This window comes from Alosa pseudoharengus, unplaced genomic scaffold (assembly GCF_046254945.1).
Source record: "Alosa pseudoharengus isolate Yale_2024_CS ecotype anadromous, Long Island Sound unplaced genomic scaffold, YU_APseudo_1.1 YU_APseudo_1.1_scf_11, whole genome shotgun sequence".
NCBI classification, from domain to species: Eukaryota; Metazoa; Chordata; class Actinopteri; order Clupeiformes; family Clupeidae; genus Alosa; species Alosa pseudoharengus.
Window position 1 is genome coordinate 10,644,587 of NW_027468576.1, and position 18,998 is coordinate 10,663,584.

The 18,998-nt window shown below is 44.0% G+C and overlaps 1 protein-coding gene across 1 annotated transcript in view; it reads right to left on the reverse strand.

Annotated features, from left to right (window-relative positions):
* Positions 1–15,504, reverse strand: part of bcar3 (BCAR3 adaptor protein, NSP family member) — a 90,473-nt gene extending 74,969 nt beyond the window's left edge. The window contains exons 1-2 of the mRNA XM_076277975.1: positions 15,377–15,504; positions 4,266–4,424 (exon numbers count right to left, since the gene is read on the reverse strand). Of these exons, the coding sequence (XP_076134090.1) occupies positions 4,266–4,355 (90 nt within the window). The 5' untranslated portion in view covers positions 4,356–4,424; positions 15,377–15,504. The remainder of the gene's footprint in view (positions 1–4,265; positions 4,425–15,376) is intronic.
* Between the last annotated feature and the right edge of the window lie 3,494 nt (positions 15,505–18,998).

Here is an 18,998-nt window from a genome sequence, read left to right on the forward strand (position 1 = left end):
TTACCATCATTCAAAAGACTAGTGTTAAAGTGCCAGTATGCACTCTTATATCTGGTGGCACTACCAAAAAAATTACAAAGCACCATACTATGATCGGAAAAACCTACTGGCAGGATGAGACAGCTTCTAAAATAACTGAACTGGTGTTTAAAGGTATAGAACCTGTCTAATCTTGCCAGAGATAAAATGTTATTATTTGAGTGGACCCATGTGTACTGTTTCTGTTTTATATGAAAGTTCCTCCATAAATCAGAAAGGTCGTGGGACTTCATTATCTCAATGAGCCTTCTACGTGATGGCATATGAGGCTCTACATGATTCCTGTCAATAGCCAGCTCAGTACAGTTGAAATCCCCACCAAGAAGTAAACACTCCCCAGAATCACAATTCTTTAACAGATCATCCAGGATACTCAAGAAAATCATTCTCTCCCTCCCCACCGTTGGGGCATAGACACATACAAAAACAAAAAAAGTATTTTCAAATTGAGCTCTGACTCTCAAGAGTCTACCTTTAACAACTTCATCAACCTCATATGAACAGGGGATACAGCTACTTGAAAAAAGAATAGCAACACCACCACTAGTTGAGGTATTATGACTTAAGATCGATAACCCCCCAAATTCTAATGCCCAATCAGAGCTATTGCTTGCGTCAGTATGGGTTTCCTGCGCAAAGACAACATCAATAGCTTTTTCTTTAATTGTTTCAAAAAGCATCGCCCTCTTTGTGCGGTCTCTTGCTCCATTCAAATTAAGCGAAGCAATTTGAAACCCACTCATAAGTATAAAAGAAAAAGTGCAAAAAAAGAACATATTCATTGGGAATTAACAGGGGCTGGGGTGGACTGGCTATCAGCGTTCAACAGAGCTCTAAGTTTTGTGAGAAATTTATTCAAACGGTAGACCTCCTGCCTAGTAAAGCTACCTTCGGCCATATACAGCTTCGTTTTAGCGATGAACTGTTCAACATCGGGAAAATATTCGTCAACTTGAACACACCTAGCATTTTTAGTCTGCTTCAGAAACGTTTTTAAATCATCCACAGTGTACTCGCGTCCTGTATAGCCGCTTTGGGGAAGACTGCACCTTAGGCTGCAATCAGAAAATTCCCCCTCGCTCTCTGCATCCGTAGAAATAACGTCGACAACCAGATCTTTCTTTTTTGCCTTTTTATGAGACTCAGATCGCACCCTTTCCCTCTTCAGACCTTTTGGAACTTTAAAGGGAACTTCCTCTGTTTCCATGATCTGACTGTCCTCCCCGCAAGCGTCCTGCGAAAGATCTAGTACGTTGGAATTCAGTGAGTTATCAGTATGCATAACGTTATTTTCTGGAGCTTCAGCCTCGGCCCCCTCTTTTCCGTCCCTTACTATCTCATCAGACACATCCTGATCTGATGGTCTAACTTCAGGTGTATCCGCATTAGAAGAACCTTCCCCTGGTGACTGATCACCATCCACCCCAGCCTCCCCACCATTTGTGGGCGCCTCATCACTGGCAGACTGTCCCTCCCCAGTATTCTCATTTAGACCATTGACATTGGCGGTAGTATTGGTGCACTTTTCTGGACAGGCACGCACTAGGTGACCCGTCAAACCACAACCAAAACATCTCATCAGATTACTCGTGACATATATGACATAATTGAAATCATCAACCTGGATATTCAAAGTCAACTCAAGATCATCTGTGTTGTTGTTTAAAACCATGTAAACATATCGCCTAAAAGATACCACATGCTTTAAAAGTGGGGACTTCGTGGAAATGGCGATCTTCTTGATCGGGGAAACTAATTTGCCGTAGCGGGATAGGGACTGGACAAGAATGTCATCACTAATGAAAGGTGGTATGTTTGAAAGTATTACTTTCCTAGATGGGGTAGACAAAGGGAGTACTGAGGTAAAAATACCATCAATTTCTACTCCGCGTTCAACCACTAAGTTGGCCAATTCCACGGACTCAAGGAACAAAACGATTGCTTGATTCATACGAGCAGCAGACAAAACTTTGTCATGCCCAACTATTTCACCTACTGCCAGGCTACACTCTTCTACGCTGGCGGTAGAGGATATCTTTATACCATGCCGCCGCGTGAGACAAACAAACTTTCCCCTAGTGTTACCTGAGGCAGCCATACTCCAAACCAGGAGCTGACGCCCAGGTAAAACCACAAAAACACACGCACTCCACTAACCCCAAACCCTACAAACCCAAAAACATACAAGACAAACAAACAACAAAAGGAAAAAAATATAGAAAAAGTAAGAAAGAGAAGACAGGTAAGAAAAGGCACAGCGGCCTCACTCACACAGCGTTCACTCACAGACGCTCCGGCTCCGCCCACTCACTCAGTCCATGCGCACAGAGAGGGAGAGAGAGAGAGTGAGTGAGGAGAGATAGGGTAAGTGAAGAGAGGGAGAGAGAGAGAGTGAGTGAGGAGAGAGGGTTAGTGAAGAGAGGGAGAGAGAGAGTGAGTGAGGAGAGATAGGGTTAGTGAAGAGAGGGAGAGAGAGAGAGTGAGTGAGGAGAGATAGGGTTAGTGAAGAGAGGGAGAGAGAGAGAGTGAGTGAGGAGAGATAGGGTTAGTGAAGAGAGGGAGAGAGAGAGAGTGAGTGAGGAGAGATAGGGTAAGTGAAGAGAGGGAGAGAGAGAGAGTGAGTGAGGAGAGAGGGTTAGTGAAGAGAGGGAGAGAGAGAGTGAGTGAGGAGAGATAGGGTTAGTGAAGAGAGGGAGAGAGAGAGAGTGAGTGAGGAGAGATAGGGTTAGTGAAGAGAGGGAGAGAGAGAGAGTGAGTGAGGAGAGATAGGGTTAGTGAAGAGAGGGAGAGAGAGAGAGAGTGAGTGAGGAGAGATAGGGTTAGTGAAGAGAGGGAGAGAGAGAGGAAGATCAGGGGGGCAGATGGGGAGAGTAGCTGAGTAAGGAGAGTTGGGATCAGTAGAGAGAGAGAGAGAGAGAGAGAGAGTGTGTGTGTGTGTGTGTGTGTGTAAGTGTGTAAGTGTGTGAGGAGAACTGGGGTCAGTGTATGGCCTGCTACTGTTTACAGCCTCCATGTAGCTCCATCATCTCGGCAGGCCGGACTTCACACGCGATCCGCTCTGCTGTGGCTGCGGCTGCACTTTAGCCGCACTCACTCACACACACACATTCCTCACATAGCGCACCACGCTCCACAGCTCTCCCTCCACAACGCTCCCTCCAGAACGCTCCCTCCTCAACGCTCCCTCCTCAACGCTCCCTCCTCAACGCTCCCTCCAGAACGCTCCCTCCAAGTATAAGTATAAGTATATATACTCTTTTGATCCCGTGAGGGAAATTTGGTCTCTGCATTTATCCCAATCCGTGAATTAGTGAAACACACTCAGCACACAGTAAACACACAGTGAGGTGAAGCACACACTAATCCCGGCGGAGTGAGCTGCCTGCAACAACAGCGGCGCTCGGGGAGCAGTGAGGGGTTAGGTGCCTTGCTCAAGGGCACTTCAACCGTGCCTACTGGTCGGGGTTCGAACCGGCAACCCTCCGGTAATAAGTCCGAAGCGCTAACCAGTAGGCCACAGCTGCCCCCAACGCTCCCTCCTCAACGATCCCTCCACAACGATCCCTCCTCAACGCTCCCTCCACAACGCTCCCTCCACAACGTTCCCTCCACAACGCTCCCTCCACAACATTCCCTCCACAACGTTCCCTCCACAGCGCCTCGGGCGCTCCTCAGCGGGGTTTAAAACGACTCATGGAAAAGATCCATGTGCGCAGCAGGCAGCAGGTCTCTTCTCTGGGCAAGAAGCTGGCTGTCAAGCACAGGGCTATTCATCTGGCTACACATGCTGGCTAGCATAGCAAGATACATATTTGCTCACATGATAGAGTTTCCACATGTTTTGTAATATGAAGGGAATTTAGGAGTCACACTCTGCAAGGAAATATTACTGTATGCTGAAGAAATAAAACTCTCTTCTGCCTAAATGATAAGTCAATATGATGGCTCAATATATTGTAAAAAAAAATACATAACAGTCTTTTGTAATACTGTTTGAAATGATTATATAAACGCTGCTTTGTAGTGATGTTTCTCCCTGCTACACCTGTTTTGTAGTGATATCTGTTTGAATACTATTTTGGTCAGTTGCTTGTAATATTATTTCATGTCGAAGTTTCTACTGATTTTTCTGATACTGTTTTGTGGTGATATTTCCACGGTAGGTTTCACACTCTGCAGTGAGTGATTTTGTGAAGTCCCCACCACCGAGCGCCGGCCGCTCTCACCTCCACACCGTCATACTCCTCGTCAAATAGCCGGCAGTACTGCGGCAGGCCCAGTTGGCTCAGCCAGCGGGAGATTGGCAGGTGCTTCATGGCCCAACGCTCCGGCACTCTCCTCTCGTAGAGACGTTGGAGGGTGCGGGCAGTCTGGAGGCTCCTCTCCTGAGGAGAGAGAAAGACACACAAGGCACAGATCAGACAGATGTGGGAACGTTTGTGGTTTTACCCCCCTGTACTGAGCAGAGATGCATTGTGGGTAATTATCCCCCCCCTCCCTCTTTGAAAAATCACCACTTAAAATTTTACATTTAAAATTGCCCTCGGGATGAATAAAGTTTCTATCTATCTATCTATCTATCTATCTATCTATCTATCTATCTATCTATCTATCTACCTCTAAGGTTTAACTCTATGGGTTAGGGTGGTAAGGGTTGATGAGTGATTTTAGGATGAAGGAATCATTCATTGTCATAATTGTTGTGCACTCTCCTAATCCTCTTCTTTACAACAAAATCTGGAGTTTCCCTTTCTGACTATATGCTTCTATTTCTAGGAAAATCACACTCATGAGTAAGCCCCCAAACTGAGCCTGGGGCTCTGTGGAGCACTGCTGCTGGGATGCATGGCACAGTTATATCTGCTGTTGATTCATAGTGGTGACATTAGCATGATGTATGACACCTGAGTCACGCTGCTCTCAGAACAGATATGAGGAACTGCCTTATCTAAACAGGATTAGGGTCATTTTGATTGGCCATTCCCGGAGAGGGTGTTGGCCAGATACTGAGCATTGCTGGATTTGTGTTTGTTTGCTCTGTGTAGAGAGTGTGTTGTTCCTAAAGTCACACATTGTCTCAATCTATTAATCTGTAAAAACCTGTGGTTTTCTGATGAAAATACAATACACAGGCCTACTGAATTAAGATGGTTGTGAATGACTATGTACAGTAAATAAATAATTAAATTAACTAAAATGATCATGTCTAAATAATAATCATAACAAAGTAAAAATAATGATTCAGAAAACGAAAGTAACATAATCGAAGCATTTCAAATGAAGATAGAGAGCAGCTGCATGTTATCTCACATATCCATATATATACATATATATTATACATATACATATACATATATATATATATATATATATATATATATATACATATACTGTATATATATTCACATATGGATCTTCCTCTACGAAATTGGCCGTGGTTTGACATAGTCCTGAGAGAACCCCATTACTGTGATTAGCCTTAACAGTGCCAGACAGCAGTCAGCGCCAGGGCCGTCTCACACCAGAGAGAAGTGCTTCATCAAGAGCGCCCCGCGCCAGCTAAGGTGCCCACATCACACTGTCCGTAAGTGAGAGTGTCACCAGGGGTTGAGCCAAACGTTTAAGGGAGCCAGTGCTGGACAGAGGCCCTGGATGTGGCCAGGAAATTTGCATTTTTTAGATTCAACTATCTACAGGTTGTGGTTGAGATTTTTCAAAGGGTCCTCAACATCTGGCTACATTCCCCACACAAAGCTTATACTACATTCCCCACCAAAGGGTCAAAATGTTTCAAAAGTCGATACAAAAAGGTTGATCATAAAGAACAAATCTTCAAAATGGCCTCCAATTAGCAGAGGACTATGCAAGAGGGGTCATGAGCATGCCTGCATTGGGGCAAGAGCAACCTGAGTCGATACAGCAGCGCCTCTTCTGCTGACCACAGCTAAAGACTGATGGGTGGCTGGAAGGTCCCTCAGACGACCCGTCTCAATCTCATCAACAAAAATAATTAGGTGTCTCCCTCAGACACCCTAACTGACCTGATCTTATAGCAGCAGCATGGCTCCTCATTCTCCTGACAAACTCATGAATTACTCGAGACGACAGAGACCAAGCCCAGCTAGGACAGGATTCCGCTCCCCTTCTTTCCTACCCTGTCATCTCCTCTACCCCTTTCCTCTCCTCTCCTCTCCTCTCCACTCTTCTCTTCTCTCTGCTCCTCTCCTCTCCTCTCTTCTCTCTGCTCATCTCTTCTCCTCTCCTCTCTTCTCTGCTCCTCTCCTTTCTATGTGGTGAGCCTGTGTGATATATTCCCAAACAATAGTCTATAAAAGAGACAAGGCAGGCGCTGGAAGGGGATCGTAAAAACACCAGAGAACAATATGGCAGTAAAAATGTAACTGCAGCTGCCCCAGATGTGCTCTGTATGTCTATGAGGATCACCCGAGGCCGGGGCAATAAGGGAAGGAGTGCAACCATTACCCCAGTGGGGTGGGGTTGTGTGACGGCTCAAGCACAGTCATCAATGTCAGTCATTGGTCTTATGACCATGTGTTGACAGCTACTGCTTTTTTCACACCCCATACAAATAACATAGAGGTCGCTTCAGTTTGCAATGACATGATGACCATAGGAAGTACAGTAAATGCATGGGTTACACTATAGTTTATAGGCTCTTTGTTATTCGTGATTCAAAATGTTCTCTGCAGAATAAATTAACATGTGTTTGGGTGGCAAGAAAAAGCATCTTTTAGGAAAACAACCATGTACTTCTAAACCACACAATAAAGAGATACAAAAAGAGTAATGTAAACAAAAAACAAAAACATAAAGAAATGCTATCTTTTAGGGCTGCACGATATATCTAAAATCTATCGTTATCGCGATATCAACGCTTGCGATGGACATACCGCAAAGATTACTTAATTTTCGATAAATTTTGATAAATTTTCTGTGCCGTGCGCATTCCATGGCCTACTATGATGTATTCACATTCTGAATGTCAACATATTTTACCAAACCGATGCTGTCATGCAGCCCTAGAAGCCCGTCCCCTACCAGTTTAGGTGTGTGGTGTTTTAGGTGTTGAGGCAAGAGCTAAGTCGTGATGGCTGAAGATAGTGAGTCAAGCGCGGTAGGCTACACTTAGGTGAAGAGGAATTGGTGACTAAAGCACGTCTGTTATATGGAAATATTTTGGTTTTATAAAGGACGACGTATTACAAACACAGCGCCAAATGCGTCCTTCTCCACCGTGTTAAAATAAACCATTTCTTTCGTTGTTGTTATAGGATCAGAAGATAGCCTATCTATTTTCACTGTAAGGCTTGTATTTCATGATTTGCATTTAGCAAAAGCCCCAGACAGCAGCAGAGAGGTAATCAGGATTATTTGTAAAAGTTGTTTAGCCTAGCCTGGACTGTGCGATCGCAGCCACTTACTTTCACTTTCTGCTGCCCTCGTAGTCGGCATGCCGGTAGCCTAACGTGGGATGCGCAGCGTATGAGGTCAGACTGGGCTACTTAAGATTTTATATGAGTGACCGCCGCGATATAGCTTAAGTAGGCCTAGTTTTTTTGCTAGGCCCAGCGAAGGCTGGCAATGTGGAATATTCCGCTGGTTGGTGCACAAGTATTCAGATTGGCTGTCTATCCGTCTTTTACGAGGATTTTCTTGGAGCACATCTTCCACACAACTTCGATAGTGTCAGAGCACCAATCCAGTGTATGATTGAAGTGTCCCCTTAATTTTTTGAGCAGTATATTTATATTGTTTATGTAGAAAATTATACATTTATTTCTGTAATTATACATTTACCCCCCCCCCCCCCCCCAACCCTACAGTCTATGTTAGCAGCAAGTAGAATGGAGAAAAACATTAAATATTTAAATATCGCAAGTTATATCGTTATCGCAGTACTCAATAATGTTATCGCATATAGCATGTTTTCCTAATATCGTGCAGCCCTACTATCTTTTCACAGTGCCTTTAGAATCATGTTGTAGCTCTAAAAGCATTTTATACATTGACAAACAAAAACATTGTGCACTATTAAATGTACAGACTTTTAAAAACTATATGAATTTACTTCCTTGAGGTAGAATGATGGTATACTGCAAATAGCTAAGATGGGAAAGTACCAGGACAGAAATAGTTTGATGATGTGGTGATAAATGTTTGCCAAGAGACTGTTAAATCTTTAGACTACACATGGGGTAATTATTTCACTGAATCACATAGAGAAAATGTGGAAAGTTGGACTTGGCAAAGACTGAGATTCCTAAGTAGTCCTAGCAAGTGATATCATTTTAAGAGACACTTTAACTCCATTCTTGGGAGAAACTCCTTGATAATGATGAGTCTATTTATTAGGGGGATGTGAAAGACTACTGATTAAAGATGCCGTCATCCCTTTTAATGAGCACTACTGACCAACAGAGCATGGGTGGCCAAAGCAGTGGTACTGGGCTCGCTGGAGGTCAGCTAATTGAAAAGGGGAGGTCAAATCAGGAGCAGATGACCTAAACCACTTGATCACCATAGATTTGGAAACACAATGATCTCACTTTATATTATGTCTTTTACATACTTACTCAATGGTGAACAACAGCAACAACAACAACACATATAGCGCTTTTCTAGACACTCAACGCACTTCACAATGAAGGGGGAACCTCACTAACCACATATACATACATACATGAACATAATATAAGATGTGTTGCAATTAAATAATGAGACTTATTATATGAGTTATGAGTATGCTAAGTTTCCCTCATCACAATTGTGCTAGTAATTCTATAATAATGAGACTAATTAGCCAATACTGTGATTTTTAATAGCCACACTTCGTATCAGTACAATGTAGTGTATTATTAGTGTATTACGGTATATTTACCATCAGTATATTTACTACCAGTATATTGAAATAACACCAGTTAGCTCACTGGTTTTAGACAGGATCTCTGTGCTGCCTCTTTTCAGTAAGTATTCAGTATATGACAAATACAACCTCTTAATGTAAAGTGTGGCCCAAAGAGCAATCACTAAGCTGCAGCATTACCCTTTCAATTACTGTATGATCTACTTCATACCCAAGGACATGGTAACACTAGGCTGCAGTGTTTCAGATTACACATCTATCAGGAACATCAGTCCAAGGTTGGAGTGATCTTGTCTTGTAATTCAACTCAACCATGATGAGGGACAAAGTCAGATGAGATCCATAGATAGAGAATGTGAGTGATGGAGGAGTTTATATACATCGACCTCGTCCAGGGCTGCTGAGGTTGGCCCAAGATGACACTGATAAGGTATGATGTTCTGATGGACTCTCAGCTGAGTGTGTGTGTGTGTGTGTGTGTGTGTGTGCGCATGTGTGTGCATGTGTGTGTGTATGTGTGTGTGTGTGTGTGTGTGTGTGTGTGTGTGTGTGTGCATGTGTGCGCATGTGTGTGTGTCTGTGTGCCAGTGTGGTCTAATCCCCTTAAGAGCAGCAGGGTGGGTGCACTACCGCGAGGCTTCGTCAGCTCTGCAATCACATTACGCCCATATGTGATGTCACAAGTCCCCGAGGTGAGGGGTCCCCTCCGCTGACACCCCCCTTCTCACCCACCCTGACTGCAACGCAAGCAGCATCCTGACCGCGCTCAATACGCATCAGCATTTTCCATCACGGCCTTTTCCCCTGCCGTCATCTCCCGTGCAACCACACTAGACTGGCCTCCGTAAGATGGTTAGAGAGCCCCAAGCTCAGGAGTTTTCATCCTGTGAACTGCTGGTCTGTTTATTCTCCTGGTTCACCAAAGGTGGACAGCGTATAGCGGTGTGAGCAGGGGTCTTTATATTGGAAACACAGGCCTCTCCCAAGCAAACCATAAGTTCAGAGAGAGAGCAGTGCATTACAAAAATACTTCGGCCTGCTCTGCTGAAACCGCACACATGTGAACAAGCTGCAGGAGGACTGCCTGACAGACTGGGAGGCTACGAATATGACATTATGGTGGAACAGGAACTGATTGTTGTGGCCTGTCGGCAAGGAGACAATACCCCCAACACAAACACACACACACACACACACACACACACACACACACACACACACACACACACACACACACACAGAGTCCCCTGAGCAGATGCACGTGTGAACCTCTTCGCCACACAGCCTTGTGCTTCCTGTTTGGGCCAATACAGAAGCCAGCTTCCTGTTTCCTCACTTGAGCCTTTGAGATGGGGTTTGGAAGCGTCCCATAAAGCAGCACTGACTGCTCTCACACACTCCATAGGTCATGAGGACTATGTGCCCTGAGGTTTCATATTGTCATATTGATGTCTACCCTTCCCACTGACTAGCTGAGACCAGGGGCATCGCCAGAAATTGTGGGCCAAAACCCAATGAAAGAGTATAATCTAATATCATAATTTCACTAATTTTAAGTTTTTTTCGAGTGCCATCTCTCTACTGAAGCCCTGGGTAGTCCCCCCCCCCCAACACCCCTGGCTGAGACTAGTCCCACATATAGACCAGCTGAGGTCTCTCACATCTCAATGGGATCTAAACCTGGGCAAGACCAGGCTCAGACGGGTCTTATAATCCAGCTGTTGACACAGTTCTGTAGTGCAGAATCGGCCTCACAGGATCCTCGTGCATCAGAGTTCTAAAAGGTTTAAACACTTTTTAATGTATTACTGTAACTGCTCAAGTGCCCTCCCTCCCAGAGAGCAGCTGGCTTCAGCACGTATCAAGGCCGGGACACATATCCAGATTCTGACCTGGCCTCACATGGGTCTAAACCATCTCGATCACAGTTTGGTGCAGTTCGAATCCTCTTGATCTCATGTGGGTCTTTATGACAGACAGGTTGCCACCAGCACATGCGTAACCTCATCTGTCTCTAATTTCCATGGTGCTGAAGCCCTTTTTCTCTTCCAATGATTCCAATCATGAACTGTGACGTCAACGCAAGTGATTGCATCTCCCCCCTGCTCCCCCAAAAATTCCTCCACCCCTCTCCCCTCTCCCACCCTGTAAAACCCACATGAAGGTGGCACTCAGTGCGCAGAGAGAAAGAGAGAGAGAAGGAGGGAGAGAGAGGGAGAGAGAGTGGGAAAGAGAGAGAGAGAGACAGAGAGAGAGGGGGAGCGAGAGAAAAAGGGAGAGAGAGGGAGAGAGAGTGGGAGAGAGAAAGAGGGAGAGAGTGGGAGAGAGAGAGTGGTAGAGAGAGAGAGGGAGAGAGGGAGAGAGAGAGAGCGCATTCAGGATCTCACAGCTGCAGCCATTTACAGACACACCGACCGAAGGCTGCCTGCCAGCCCTGTTGTGCTGGGACAGTTGGAGACACCTTCACACAGCAGCCAGCTTTCAGCTGGAGCAGCAGGGCCTCTGGTCATTCACTACCATGAGGAAAAAGGACTACGGATACAATGGCGTCACACCAATCAGAGCGAGAGGCTTTTGGTGCCCCCACCCCCCCCCCCCCCCCCCCCACACACACACACACACACACACACAGTCAGCTGAGAAAGCGTGCTGTACACCTTCAGCATCAACAGAATTAGTTTAGTGTAAAAGTTAAAATCATGAATTGTGTTCAGGTAACATGATCAGACATTTGGTGGGTTTCATTTGATTTGTTTAAGATGAGGGAGGGAGTTCAGAGTACCCCCTGAGGAAGCAGGAGATGGCACGGACCAGACCAAGCCCATGAGAACACTAGTGCCCCACTGAAGAATGTGCCTGTACAGTGATGTCATTGTTCCAGACTGGTGAGCAGATCCCTGCTGTTTGTGTGTGTGTGTGTGTGTGTGTGTGTGTGTGTGTGTGTGTGTGTGTGTGTGTGAGAGAGAGAGAGAGAGTGTGGGAGGTCTGGAGTGGCACACAAATGCTTCTGGTGCTAATGAGCGGAACAGATGAGGGGAAACTCACCATGGCCCTGCACATGGTGTGTGTATGTGTGTGTGTGTGTGTATGTATATATGTTTGTGTGCTTGTATGTGTGTGTGTGTGTGTGTGTGTGTCTGTGTGTCTGTGTGTGTGTGTACTGTACTGTACTGGATGTATTCTGTACATATAGAATGCGTGCGTTGTATTTGCAGTACAGATGTGTGTGTGTGTGTGTGTGTGTGAGTTAATGATGTATGAACTATGCTATGTAACATAAATGTGTCTGTGAGTGTAAAACCATCACAGCAGCTGTCAGATGTAATACAATGTTCAACTTTTATTCATGTGCATATTCATACATTAGTCCTGCATGCCTTGGACTGTGATGCTGAGGACCAGACTGGATATTGACAAACCTAACTTCGTGAAAGGGCTGTGACAGCCAACTGATTAAAGATGGCGTCATCTCCTTTAATGAGCCTATTGACTAGAGTCTGTAGACGAGTTAAATCAGTGTTATTGGCTCGGTCTCAAATTAAAAAGTAAAAAAAAAGAAGAAGAAGAAGAAGCAGACTTGTATTGCTCAAGACTGACCCTCTCCCTCCTAATCTCTCTCTGCGTTGAACACCATGGCACCATGGTGCATCTCCCAGGTTGTGCAATCCAGCAGGGGAGTGGGACCTCCTCCCTACGGCCCTGGCTCTGAATCACAGCATGCCGGGCATAGTTGGTGCTTGGTGCTAAGGGTGGAGGATGCTAACTATACGCTCTCTCCGGATGCCTCTGCTACTCCTGACTCACGTTCACCAGATAGCGTTAGAAGAGCAGCTGTTTAGAGCGCAGTAAACACCACTGAGACAGCCCCCCCCCCCCTGAACACACACACACACACACACAGACACACACACGCACACACACACACACACACACACACACACACACACATACACACAAACAAACACGCGCACACAGACACACACACACCGATTTGCTGGATACTGTTGCGTCCTTCACTGCACCTCTCCACCTCATTGCAGTGTTTATTCACAGCTAAGCTAATTGTGCGGAGCCCCTTTATATCTTTCAAACACGGCATCACGGTGTTGAGTGCTGCAGCTGTTGTTATTTGTTTGGTTTATTTCCTAGCATTTTAGTAAAAGCACAACTCGCTTGGGTGTCCCTTGATTAAAGGAACCGGCTGTGGTGATGCCGTGTCACAACCGTGATGGAAAAGCAAACGGATCAGGCATAACTTTTCTTAGTCTGACCTGCATGGGAACAGTTCAGTCTCCTACTCAAAACAGGAAAGCTCAGAAACTCAATATCAAAACATTGGTTACGAGATCCCTCTGGTCTGCAGTTACAAGCAAAAGGACAACGTCTCAGGACTTTATGCTTGAACTCCTTGACTTTTCCCTGCTAGCCTGCATGTATTTCAACATTATCTCTATCTGAAATCATAGCTCAGGCTATTCAATGACATTTTATTTGACCATCATGAACAACTGTTCTTCATTCCTGCATATTGCCCAACGTCATCTCTGAGAGCTACAAGGAGATTAGGCCCACTACATAGGAATCCTTGTATCACCCACCCGTCAGCATGCAATCCAAAATAAAATAGATGAGAAGGAAAATCTGCTTTGTGTGTGAGTAACACACACAGCTGAGTGTCAAGAGGCCAACGTTTCAGCACAGAGTTCCTGATTAAGACATCCAAAGGAATGCAAGACTGAAGCTGACCAACACTTTACTGTGCACATTTTTGTAATGGTGATTCACTGGTGAAAGCCCACTTGTTTAAATCTAACACAGTAATATTAGGAGCATTTGAGTGTCTTTTGAAGTAACTGAACAGAACCTTAGAGATCATCACTTTTTGCTTTGTAAGTAAAAGTGAGGACTGTGTAGGATGCCGATATCTCAAGTCAAAAGTGCAAGCATAACCTCAGATTCGGATTCCTCCTTGATCATCACCTTGTACGTCTCACTTAGCGAGATGAAAAATCCAAACTGGAGTTCAGGTAGCAGCTAGGAGCACAGAGACGCTGATGGTGCAAAACTGGAGTCATTGGAAGGACATTAACTAATCTACTGCACCAGTGCCACTGGTGTAGACTGGTCTCTCCCGAACAACTGGCCCACAACTGTCAATATCTCAAATTGAATTTAGAACATTTAATGAATAGTCTCCTTGCTCAGCCCTCTGCAGCAACACAGAATTAAATTATGACTTCCCATAAACAAATGGCAGGCCCAATTCACAATTATGTACTTCATGTAAAAAATACCTTTCAATAGTATATTTACATCATTGTATATTACATAATAAAATTGGAATTGAATCAGAATTGAATCTAAGAGTGTAATATGTGGACTTTGGATCTGACATTATTTTGATGTAACTGAATCATACTCTGGAAAAGTGTGTGTTCTGGAACCTCCTCCATACTTCTCCTCGTTCTGTATCATACCACAAGAGGGGCAGCCTATATGCTAGAACCTGCTGTGTTCTTAACTCAAGGGAACATACAGTATGCCGCCTTCATGATCTGTGGAACTATAGGCACCCCTGGCCACGTGAAAAGCTCACATGCTGTTGCGCTATGACGCGGTTGATGCCTGACCCTCCCCTCCCCAAGCTGAGGTGCAAACAACACCACGTCTAACCCCGTCATTCATGTGCCCTGGAGTATGAACAATCGATGTGATTTTTTTCATCCGTCTGGTGATGTGCGTACTAAGCCCACTCAGGCTGAGCGTGAGCGCTTGACTCTGTATGAGGGAGGTGGAGAGGGGCACAGCTGCCCCCCCCCCCCCCCCCCCCCTCAGGGGTCAGTAGAAAGTGAGAATCCCCCGTTATTACGCTGCATGACTGAACTTATGAGAGTACATGTGACAAAGCCGCATAAGCGACAGTGTTTTTTTTTTCAGTGCACCTAAGTACTTATGGAGCCTCACATAGAGACTCGATACAAAATAATGCTTGATCAATAAAATAGTCATTTAAAACTGAACACAATGGGAATAAGTCAGAAACCAAACCAACAAAAGTACAGTAGGGTAACCTACCTCCCAAAACAATATTTAACAATATATAATACAATAGTTTGTCTAGAATTACAATGCTCTTACACAGTAGCACACAGTCCACCCAACTCTCATGTTGATGCTACTCGAACATTTTTGTGGACGTGCATGTGTTTACAGATCCCTGCTATAAATCACTTAGATCAGAGCTCACAGGTGTCCTCTGGGAAACTTCTGAAGCGTTTGATTTTACTCTTTTGTGTTTATGCAATAACGGTCATCGTCAAAATAAATTAAACACTAAGTTGCCTGCTACTTCACTAAAGTTTCACCCAACTAAATGAGACAGATCACACCGCAACCCACGCCCGTGGAATACAGCAACAACGATAGCACTCCATAGAAAATGACTCATCTTACCGTGGGTCCTTATGAAGATGCAGGTGAAGGGGGGCAGTAAAGTTGTCCAAATTTCACCGTGCCAAACGCGGCATCGAGTCGTTATGCACTCGAATTGTCTCTCTTCGTCTCCCAAGTCGCCCTAAATCTGTTCTGATGATTCGTTGGACAGACAGAGCCTGCAGATTATCACCTCCCGGGGCGTGCGCACCTCCGCGCGTTACGGAAGCTCGAGCTGATGTTTGAAATGCAACTCGCTGGCTCATGCTTTCACTAGAGCGCGTGTCCGTCAAGGAGATGCTGCATAGACGTAGCTATTAGACATTCCATTCCAGCTCCCGTGGACTTGCCCTGCAAACAGGCTCTGTGAAACATGACAAGAACGTTTATATTTACGACCAGGGTCACCTTCAGAAAGATAAACGTTGCTATCCCTCAACCTTGTGCCTTTTTGAAGTTGCCGGAACGTCAACTCGAAACTACTCGTTTAACTTCTTTTGCATATATATGGCATAGATACAAGGGTAGGTTTGGTCTCAGCTTTGGTGGAGACACATCCCCAACTCCTGTTGTCACGATATCAACATTATTGTTTCAATACCAATAGCAAGTGAAAAATCTCGATTTCGATACTTTTGTCGTCAAAATATTTGGTTTGGGGGCCCCCACCACCTTGACGCCATCAGTAATATTGAATATTATGTGATCATTTACATCAGTGCCTATAGTCAGGGGGCCTATGTGGTTTCTGTGGGATTGAAATGTTATTTTTTGGAGAGTGGTTGGACTTTAGAGGTCTTTAGAGGTCATTGAACATGGAGAAAAATTATGTCTCTGTTTTTTTTACCTGTTTTAACCCTATTTTTGTGAATTGGTATATTTCACTATAATTAACACCATACATTTTGCCTAAATCACTGGCTATGTTGAATAAAGTTCACAAAACAGTTTTTTTCAATTAAACAGTTATAAGGCCATATCTGTGTATTATTTGAAATTTTAGGCTATGGTATGTTTATTTTTTCTTCACACAGGATTAGTGTGTTAGTGTGCCACGGGACATTTTAAGTGTCAAGTGTGCCGTGGCACAAAAAAGGTCGAAAAACACTGGTTTAGATCATACCTTCCTAACCGTCAACAATTTGTACAGGTCCATAATAAACCATCTACCCAGATTATGGTAAAATGTGGAGTGCCTCAAGGCTCAGTACTGAGGCCCCTGTTGTTTAGCAGATGATACATAACTATACGTATATACTATACTATACTATACTAAGACATGGATGACGAATAATTTCCTGCTTTTGAACTCAGATAAAACAGAAGTCATGGTTTTAGGTTCTAAAAAGATGAGGGATATCCACATCACAGGCTACATATAGTGATCTTCCACTGACCTCATCCACAAGTGTTAAAAACCTAGGAGTTATAATTGACCAGGACCTAGCACTAAGTAATTACATAAAACAGATCACCAAAACCTAATTTTACCATTTAAGGAACATTTCAAAGATAAGGAAGTCCTTAACCTTACCAGATGACGAGAAATTAATGTTTTGTCATCTCAAGGATAGACTATTGCAATGCTATTATGCTGGCTGTAATAATACCTGTCTAAATAGCTTACAGCTTATACAAAATGCAGATGCTCACACACACAAAAAATATGAACATATTTCCCCCATCCTAGCATCTTTACACTGGCTAACTGTTAAAAGTCATTGACTTCAAAATATTACTGATAGTTAGTTCTTGGTTGGTTGCCTGCATTGAAAGAGGACACCTCATGACACATCTCAGCTCTTTTGTCTGCTTCTGATAGAAGAAGCACTTATCTATGCTGGCAGCAGCTGCTGCTGAACAAGTGTCCCTCTAGATTGACTTGATGCAGTTGCAGGTGTTGCTGCAGGTTCAGAAGATGGTCTACCGCGTCTTTTCTGAAGACACTGAGTCCTGCCTGCTTCACATGATTTCTAGTAGCGAATCTTAGCATGCTGCAGATGCTCACTGTTACAGGTGGATTTGTAGCATTTCCTGAGTCAAACTGCTTTGTTCTGTTGTAAAATAACTACAATGTAATCATTGGCTGATCTGTGATACCCATCTCCATACTTTCTCATGGACAAAAACAAGAAATTTGGCATATGTCTCTAGTGATGGGTCATTCACCAGTCCACACATATCTGCCACTGGATACATAGCCCAAAATCTCTTCTTTTAGAATATGTGTGCCATCACCTGACTAACAGAAAGACACACCTCAGAAACTAGACTGTGCCACCATGAACTATGAAAATGTGCTTGCTCAAATGTAGAAGGCTAGAAGGTCACTATAATATCACCAACCATGAAGAACAGAGCACTATGTGCTTCAAGTTATTCGATATTCTAAATTCTATCACTGCCAGCTATCAACAGCCAACTGTCACTGGTAGTCAGGGATGGATTACTGCACGGGCCTACCGGGCCCAAACCCAGAGGCCCAAGGAGTCAGAGGGCCCAAGCCATTGCATGGAATCATTGCCTCAATATCAACACATCATATCAACACATAGGCTATGAATCTGATTGAAATAAAGTATTGGCCATCCCCAAAATGCACCAGAATACAGGAAATCACATCAAATAAATTTAAAAAATGTCCCCCGCAAACAATTCGTGGGTGCCCCTAAATACATCTGGGCCCAGGGGCCTGAAAGTTTATAATCCGTCCATGCTGGTAGTGTATCTCTTTCTCTTTCTCTCTCTTACACACACACACACACCTGTCTGTTTGTCTAGCTTTTCTTCACACTTACATAGGCTTCGGAAGGCCTTACAGACTTCAGCTGGTACTATGTAAAAGTCTATTAAACTTGATTCTGCACTTTGTGCTCTGAAAAAATGTTTTATAATGGTGTATTGTTTATGTGGTCCACCTTTGCACACTACCTTGTAGAATATCTTTGCTTTTTGGCACCAAACCCTATGCTATAATACCAGCAATGTGAGGTTTATGGACAAAACATCAAATTTGACCTTTTCTGAATTTGACCTTTGATTTGGGTCCTTCAAAACCTTAAAAAAAATGGAGACATGTTTTTTTTTACTCTTAAGAACCCCTAGAACAAAGATATAATACTCCAAAAATTAACATGCGAATCCCACAAGCCCCCAAATTAGACACATAGGCCCCCCTACTACAATCATAGAATTTGACCCTCCACACACACACAGAAAGTAATGGTTGTCATAGGTTTTCATATTTTGGAATTCATATGAACTTTTTATTGTTATTACTAATAGCTAAACATATTTAGTAATTTGAATACATCATATTGATATTTTAGCATGGCCGTCTGAATAGCACAAAGGAGTTCGCTAAAATATTGGTGGGGACATTTTTGTCATCTCAAAATATTGATTAGGACTAGTCCCTAGCGTCCCACCCTAAACCTACGCCCATGCATAGATGAACATGCTACACACTCTAAATGCAACCTTTTTTGAACCTGGTTTTGTCGGTTAAAGTTTTTTTTTTTTGCTGTTTCTTGCTGTCAAGGGGTAACTCAATAAGATTAGAGAGGGTGCCCGATGATATCCCTTGGGCAATTCTCGATATTCAGCCTTTCTTGTCCAATGTGTTGAATATAAGGCGAGGCAC